The sequence below is a fragment of the Sinocyclocheilus grahami genome, unplaced genomic scaffold, assembly GCF_001515645.1.
Source record: "Sinocyclocheilus grahami isolate Dianchi unplaced genomic scaffold, SAMN03320097.WGS_v1.1 scaffold2141.1, whole genome shotgun sequence".
NCBI classification, from domain to species: Eukaryota; Metazoa; Chordata; class Actinopteri; order Cypriniformes; family Cyprinidae; genus Sinocyclocheilus; species Sinocyclocheilus grahami.
The window spans coordinates 34,444-43,428 of NW_015507320.1; the positions used below are offsets into that span (position 1 = coordinate 34,444).

An 8,985-nucleotide genomic window follows, 5' to 3' on the forward strand; every position below is an offset into this window, starting at 1 on the left:
CTTGTGCCATCTCAAAGAGGCACAAAATCACTTTCACAGACTTTTTCATTAGCTGTTGGAATATATATTCAACTCCTGGTGGAATGACCTGCCCAACTCAATCCGAGCAGCTGAGTCCTTAGCCATCTTCAATTAACGACTAAAAACACATCTGTTCCATCTTTATTTGACCCTCTAACTCTAGCACTCTCTATTCTATTTTAATTCTACTTTATCTATTGATCTTCTTTTTTTATTAAAAAAAACAAAAACAAAAAAACACTAGCTTTCTATTTTTTTTATTCCATCTACTTGTTTTTCTTTGTGAGTGTGTGTGTATATATATATATATATATATATATATATATACCTTGCTACATGTACTGCGTTAGGAAAAAAAAACAAAAACAAAAAAACACTAGCTTTCTATTTTTTTTATTCCATCTACTTGTTTTTCTTTGTGAGTGTGTTATATTGTGAGAGTGTTATATATATATATATAAATACCTTGCTACATGTACTGCGTTAGGCTAACTGAGACATTTGCACTTCCATATTGTTGCTCTTTTGTTAGTTTTGATTGCTTCTATTGTCCTCATTTGTAAGTCGCTTTGGATAAAAGTGTCTGCTAAATGACTAAATGTAAATGATTATAAATGTGAGATCGCAATGAACAGCTTTTAATGATTTTTAATGGAATTTGTAAATGTGATACTAATTTAATACAACAGTTCAATAAAAAAAAGAAGTTAATATTAAGTGACTTACATTGTCTGACTATAACACTATTGTCTGATTTTGCTCCATTTCGTTGTCGAAAATAGTTTGAAAATGTCACAGCGGAGCCGCTGCGCATCTCCATTCAAACACAGCGGTGTTTCGTTTATGAATGAACGGGTTTTTTAATCGAATCTGGTGAGTCAGTGATTCATGATTACACATTCATAAATACAGTCGCTTGTTTCGTTCCTGAATGAATCAGCAGTTCGAATTAATCAATTGAATGAATGATTCAGTGAAAAAATCAGTGACTTGCCGCCACCTGCTGGCAGTTTTAGTTAATTTTTTTAAGTATCTTTTCAGTTATTTAAATCATTTAATATTTCTATATTCAACATTTTATATTTAAAACATTAATCTCAACATGAATGTATGGATGTAACTGCACTCATTCCACTTCTGAGCCTCATCAAATGTCTGAAAATACACCAAGCCACTTTTGTGTTCTTCTGTGCCACCTCTGTACAAATGAATTTTCTTAATACTAGTGCTGTCAAATGATTAATCGCGATTAATCGCATCCAAAATAAAAGTTTGTTTACATAATATACGTGTGCGTACTGTGCATATTTATTATGTATATATAAATACACACACACGCATGTATATATTTTGAAAATATTTACATGTATTTACATGCATACATGTATATTCATATAATTTATATTTATAAATATATTAAATATATAAACATCACATATTTTTCTTAAATATATATGCATGTGTGTATTTATATATACATAATAAATATACACAGTACACACACATACTTATTTTGAATGCGATTAATCGTTTGACAGCACCAGGTAATACTGATTTCATTTGATTGGTAACTTGTTCTTCTTATTCTGTGGTTTTAATTAGAATTTTCAAAAAAGCTTATAAAACAAATTTCTTTTAAAATTTGACAAAAGATGACACTTTTAATAAAGTTAGAAAAATGCCATTACAAAGGTAAAAACAAAATTCTACTGTAAGTCCCTTTAAGGAGTCAAATATCACCTCATAATGGGAAGGCAAATTTTTTATCAAATTTTGGATTATTGATTAGAAGGTGCTCTTAAATTTTTTACTGTGCGCCTAAATTTTTTAAGTTAGGAGCACAAGAGCTCCTAAAAAGGAAAGTAAGCGTAGAGCCCTGTGAATTAGAGGTCTGCTACCCGACCCGAGCCCGACGGGTCCCGAAATACTTTCGTTTCGGGTTAATGTTTAATGAATAGCTTCGGGTTGGGCTCGGGCTTATAGCTAATCTAAAACTATATGCAGTAGCCTAGGCTACGCTGCTTTCATAGACGCACGCACACACATTAGTGCACACGACAACGACAACACAGCACGGAAACTTTTAGTAGTAAAATAGCTTCGACAGGCTACTGACTGCAACTTTATATTTCTCTGCAATGAGGGGGTAAAATCACTGTTTAAGGAACTAAGCCTCATTGCTTGTAGAGAGAGGCGCGCAGACGCAGGTTCACACACGCAACATTCATCCCTCTCTCACGCTCTCTCTCGCCAATTCAAATAAATGATATAATTAATTCAAATAAATGCGATCTTACTGCACTGCATCTCTGTGTCTGATTTAAAGCAGGCTGAATGCTAACGAGCCTTAACTGACGAAAATGACCATAATTTGCACGATGGAAGAATTATCGTCTTGTCGTATACAACCATTCAAAACATTTATGTGACCGAGGCACCTGATGTTCATACATTTTCATAACTGGAAAGTGTTTTTTCTTTTGCCTTGTGAACTGGCCGAGCCTTAATGATTCTGTTTCTTTACATGTATTTGTTTACTGACCGTTCAATCGTGAAATACAGCATTTTTTTTTTTTTGTGTGGGAAAAAAAAAAAAAAAAAAGATTTCGGGTTCGGGCTCTAAATTGAACTGTGCCGCTCGAGTCGGGTCGGGCTGGGTCAGACGATCTCGGGTACGGGTCGGGTTCGGGCTTCAGTTTAAAGCCTGTGCAGACCTCTACTGTGAATACATACAGAGATTGTATCAAGGTCAGGGTTGGAAGTCATATCCATTTACTGATTAACTGTCCAGTGATTGTAACATAGATTTCCCTCGTGATGCTCTGCTGAAATACTGAGCTCCTCTTTGTTTCAGCTGAATTAGAGTAAGGCAACTGACTTCAACATACTAGTGTGTTGACCTGCTGCAGTGTAACTAGGGCTGAGCAATACAGCAAAAGTAAAATCTCTTTTTTTTTTCAGAACTGACTGACTCAAGAATGATTTTCTTTAAAATATTTTTTTTTTTAAACATGTAACTAGTGAACTTAAAAATGACTTCAACATAATTCAAATCAACATTCCCTTCATTACAAACTTGCAAAATCATCTAGTTCTACTAAAAAATGCTAAATATTTCTTAGCCAAAATGTAGACATTAAGTTTTAGAGGTCAACTCAAAAAGTCACGTTTATTCAAAATAAACAGAGCAAATCCAAGAGGGTCCTCGCACCATTGTGGCCCTAATGACTATTAATATAACAGCAGTAGTAGGCTTTTATTACTGTTAAATGTTTTGTAAAAACACAGAAAATAGCAGATTTAAGCTTTTTTCATGTTCGCATGGCACCATCATGCAAACATGAAATATTAGACATACAGTAGTAGTTCTTTACAGGTTTTTGCATTTCACTGCACTGCTTTTCCATTGCTTTTTTTGTGCAAACATTCACTTTACGGATGTGTTTGATCGTTGCGTCTCTTACAGGGTCTCGTGCATGAAACTGCATTCTAAAACCACGGTGCTCAAGTTAAAGGGATAGGTCACACAAAAATGAAGATTCTGTCATTAATTACTCACCCTCACGTCATTCCAAACCCGTAAGACCTTCATTCATCTTCGTAACACAAATTAAGATATTTTTGATTAAATCCGAGAGCTTTCTGAACCCGCATAAGCAGCAATACTTTTTGTGCTCAAAGAGGAAAAAAAAAAAGGAGACTTTATTCAACAATTTCTTCTCTTCCCTGTCAGTCTCTGCCACACGTTCACGAGAGTATCACGATGCATGTGCATGCTTTCCTCTGCTCTGTAGAGCTGTCCAAACCCGTAAGACCTTCATTCATCTTCGTAACACAAATTAAGATATTTTTGATTAAATCCGAGAGCTTTCTGAACCCGCATAAGCAGCAATACTTTTTGTGCTCAAAGAGGAAAAAAAAAAAGGAGACTTTATTCAACAATTTCTTCTCTTCCCTGTCAGTCTCTGCCACACGTTCACGAGAGTATCACGATGCATGTGCATGCTTTCCTCTGCTCTGTAGAGCTGCAGAGATTACTTACAAATTGTAATCCGTTACCAATTCCAAATTACATGACAAAAAAATTGTAGTTAGTAACACAATCCATTACATTACACATTTTATGTAATGTAATCAGACTACTTTTAGATTACTTTTGACTTAACTTGCTTATCACATTGACTTAAATAGGATAATCTTGTACCATACTGACATAAAAATACAAAGAGTAAGAAAATATATTCCATTTGTTGTTTTAAACAACATGAAATGCATTAAACATTTCATCAAGGTTTCCTAAACTGGTATTTGTGAAGGAACTGCAGGGGGTTTATGAGTTTAATAAAAAAGACAATTAAATCATAAATTTTATATTAAATTAAATCATTTTAAAATCAATCAAAATAAAATAAATATTTTATTTGTTTACCTGCATGTCATGTGACCAAGTCAGAGAACCAATGAACATGTGATAATTATTGAAATAATTATTTGGTTTAAATCTCTAGGGTACTTCAAGTAAATATATTAGGTGAAAGAGGATCAAAAATATCTTAATTTGTCTTCTGAAGATGAACAAAGGTCTTACAGGTTTGCAACAACATGAGGGTGAGTAATTTTTTGGTGAACTATCCCTTTAACGGTTCAACTCGCATCTCATAACCTTGTGTTTTCCCCATTCCACTGCCATATCTCATGTTTTTCCAATGAAAAACACATTCTGTGTGAATAGGTTTTTAGGACTCGTGATTTGTGGGCATATCACAGGAGTAGCGCACGCAAATCAAATGCAAGCAGAGAACCATAACAGTTTAAGAAAAAACATGTTATGACCGGTAGTATTGGTTGAACAGCCAGGTTTTGAGTTTAGACTTAAATTCATGCAGTGTGGTTACTGTCCTAAGAGACGGGCAATTTTGTTGCGTTGTTATGCCTACAGTAATGCAACAATAACAGCAATAGAGACTGCACAGATGTTGTCTTATGACATGACAACATGTTGCCGTCACGCTGGTTTGTATTTCGTCTTATGGGAAACGCAGGAAGCTGGAAAAAAACGCTGGTTTCAAAACTCAAAGAGGTGCGTATACTAGCAGTATATTGTCTTTTTCCGCTTCCGCTTCTGCAAAGACGTTCAGCGTGTTTTCTACAAAAACTTCTGACGGGTTTACGTTTTACGTGCCATGAGACTATAAAAATGCTACGCTAAATCCGATCTGACCAGTCAGACTGAAAGGGTTTTACGGGAATGCGATTCGAATAGGATTCCAAACCACATATGAATGTAGCTCGAAATGTAGTTCATTGCCGTTCAGACTATTTAAATATGATCAGATTTCAATCGGATCTGCACAAAAATCGGATTTGGGCCGACAGTCCGAACCAGACATAACTGCACATAAAAAACATTATATAGATAGAAAAATATGTCTATACATAAATGTATATAAAAACAGTGGCAAAACATTGAAATTAATTGATCAAATCTGTCCAATTGATAAAAACTGTCCAGCACTAAGTATAATCACGCCAGCCAGTTTTGTAAGCCACTTTATGCTTTTTTGATTAGTTCGTAAACAGGATAGTCAGGGACTCAAACCTGCATCACTGGAAGCACTTCAGGCCCAATGTGTCTCGAGCTACTCCATTGCTCGAAAAGGGGATAGTTTTCTAATAGCATTTAAAACAAACTAATGCAAGTTCTTTTGATTTAAAGGTGCAGTAGGACATCTTGGGAAATGCTAACTTTAGCCTGATAGCACTGAAAGCGAACGTCCCACCCTCCCCGCAATCGCCGTCCAAAGCCACGCCTCCTGAATACATATTCATTCACCTATTGCACCTTTAAAACTGACATTGTGAATTGAAATTTCATTTCAAAATCAATTGACTTGAAAAACTGAACTGCTCTGCGTTGGAGAACTCAAACTGCTGCTATCCTTACCGTGTTTTGCGCTTATTGCTCTTGTCTTCATTGGCGTCTTCACTCACAGTCTCACTGAGCGCTGATGCATCGCTGGAGCCCGAGCGCGACTGCTCAAAGTCCGAGTCTGCAGAGTCGTCGCTGTCCACTGCACAAAAACACATCAATAAATCCAGTAAACTCTTCAGCTCATTCAGTCGAGTCACACATGCAGGTTTTGTTCAGAATTGACACTGACCTTTCTGCTTGCCTCTCTTTTTGGTTTCTTTCTTGTTTTTGACTGGGGTCTCGTCATCAGAGTCTCCCTCGCTTAGAGTCAACTTCTTACTCAACAAACGGTGTCTGCGTCCACCTTTCTTCACGTCAACATCTGAGCCAGAGTCCGAAGTTTCATCCTCTTCCTCTGCAGGAAACATCAATGCATTATATATGACAAGAACACATCTGCATTAAACTGGGTTACATCTGAACTTAGGGCTGGGCAGTACATCAAGTCTGTATGATATATGTGACCCTGCAGCACAAAAGCAGTGTTAAGTCGCTGGGGTATATTTGTAGCAATAGCCAACAATACATTGTATGGGTCAAAATTATCGATTTTTCTTTTATGCCAAAAATCATTAGGATATTAAGTAAAGGTCATGTTCCATGAAGATATTTTGTTCATTTCCTACTGTAAATATATAAAAACTAAATTTTTGATTAGTAATATGCATTGCTAAGAACTTCATTTGGACAACTTTAAAGGAGATTTTCTCAATATTTTGAGTTTTTTGCACCCTCAGATTCCAGATTTTCAAATAGTTGTATCTCGACCAAATATACATGTGACCCGTGCTAGCAAAATGTATCGGAATGCACACGGGCTAATTTTGAGCTACAGACAAAAAAAAAATTAAAAATTAAAAATGTCGATTTTGGTCTAGCAATCCCAATGCTCCAATGAGTAATCAAACATCTAAAATGATCTTTATTTGAACGTTTTCTGAGAGGAATACCTTTTCTCTGCCGCTGACTGACATATGAATCAAGCACATAACGGCGCCTCCGCCAGCGCACGATCCCGATAAATACACACACTTTATACACAGAATTACAGTATTTAAGTAGGCTATTCATGCAAACATAATCGGTTATGCCTTAACTGTATTTAAGTAGGCTATTCATGCAAACATAATCTGTTATGCCTTAACTGAACATTTGGGGAAAACATCTGATGTGTAGCATTATATTAGATCCGTGCAGTACAGTAGGACTTACTATATAGGCCATCTGACTTTACTATAGCTCCGACTGGACTCGTCTGAAAGAAGAAAGTCATATACACCTAGGATGCCTTGAGGGTGATTAAATTACAGGCTAATTTTCATTTTTGAACTTTTCTTACAAGAAAAGAAATTTACAGATCGCTGCTCTTGATTGAACTGCTTTTGTAGTTTTAATCATCAATTTATTTGTAATGAAGACACTGAAGTGATTTTTACATTTGATTATTTGTTTTTCTTACTTGAATGCTTTTGTTTAAATGTAAAATGAAAAAAGTAATGCACTAGGCCTACTTGTTTCTTTCCATCTGTTCTACTGTTGTTGTTTTGCATCAGTTCTTATTTTTAAGATTAAAAAAAATAAATGGCTTTATTGTGATTATTAATACAGTAATTAATATTAAAAAAGGAAGCGGAGGAAACAATGCAACGTTGCTCTGCGAGTTTGCTTTGGAACCTTCAGAAAACTTCAACTTGATTTTTCTCAGAACTGACTAATGATTTAAACAAATCATACATCATTTTGAAAGTATTTTAATGGAGAACGTGAAAATAAAAACTCATTTTTAAAAATGTGCTCATTTTGACTCTTGCCAGCACAGGTCACATATCGATATATTTTTTGAAACCGTAAGAATGAGGCAATACCATTTATATTTATATACACTAGTTTGATACAAGCGCAACTAAAAAAAATAACGGAGGACACAGACTGAGCTGCCGTAAGAAAGTGCATAATCCAGTTTGTCCTAAACATGAGACATGCTTTATATTAAGGGTTTTAAAATGACTCGTATGATAGTTAACATGCATAGTTTAAAGCGGCTTGCCCTGTCAGAGGCTCTGACAGCGTCTGTACTGACAGATTGGCTACTTGTGAAATTCAGCCAAAAAATGAGGTTTGATATCGCCCAGCCCTGTCTAAACCAACTCTCACCACTTTCATCTTGCTTCTTAGCACCATCTTTTCCTTTCTTTGGTGAATCCCCGTCCTCTTTGTCTGCATTTTCATCATCAGATGAACTGTCAGCTCCAGATGAATAATTGGCTTTGATTTGCGCCAGAAGCATCCTTTTGGCAATTCTTTTAGAAGAAACAGAAACAAGATTAGGCCAAAAGTCCAGAATAATACATCCTCTTACTTTACCTTGTGAACGACCAATCTGAGGCATTTTCATGAAGGGAACTACTTTGGTTTTCAGAATCAGAAACAAGACTGAGGGTGAAGCTTCAGCCTTTCTCACACAGAACAACCTCCTGGACAGCAACCAATCTGGCTTCAGAAGTGGACATTCAACCGAGACTGCCTTGCTCTCAGTTGTTGAAGCCCTAAGACTGACAAGAGCTCTGTCCGCTGCTTTTGATATGGTTAACCACCAGATTCTCCTATCAACCCTATTGGAAAAGGGCATCTCAGGAACCGCACGCCAGTGGTTTGAGTCTTACCTCTCAGATAGGTCCTTCAAGGTATCTTGGAGAGGTGAGGTGTCCAAGTCGCAACATCTAGCTACTGGGGTGCCTCAGGGCTCAGTTCTTGGACCACTTCTCTTCTCTGTCTACATGGCATCACTAGGTTCTGTCATTCAGAAACATAGCTTTTCATATCACTGCTATGCTGATGACAATCAATTCTACCTCTATTTCATCCTGATGATCCGACGATAGCTGCTCGCATCTCAGCTTGTCTAACAGACATTTCTTGTTGGATGATGGACCATCACCTTCAACTCAACCTGGCTAAGACAGAACTGCTTGTGGTTCCAGCAAACCCATCAC

General features: G+C 36.4%; 1 protein-coding gene across 1 annotated transcript in view; it reads right to left on the reverse strand.

Annotated features, from left to right (window-relative positions):
• The window catches only part of LOC107574187 (transcriptional regulator ATRX-like), a gene marked incomplete at its 3' end in the record, with an annotated part of 51,763 nt that overhangs the window by 24,975 nt on the left and 17,803 nt on the right, over nucleotides 1-8,985 (reverse strand). The window contains exons 12-14 of the mRNA XM_016260652.1: nucleotides 8,147-8,292; nucleotides 6,183-6,347; nucleotides 5,966-6,092 (exon numbers count right to left, since the gene is read on the reverse strand). Coding sequence (XP_016116138.1) covers nucleotides 5,966-6,092; nucleotides 6,183-6,347; nucleotides 8,147-8,292 — 438 coding nt within the window. The remainder of the gene's footprint in view (nucleotides 1-5,965; nucleotides 6,093-6,182; nucleotides 6,348-8,146; nucleotides 8,293-8,985) is intronic.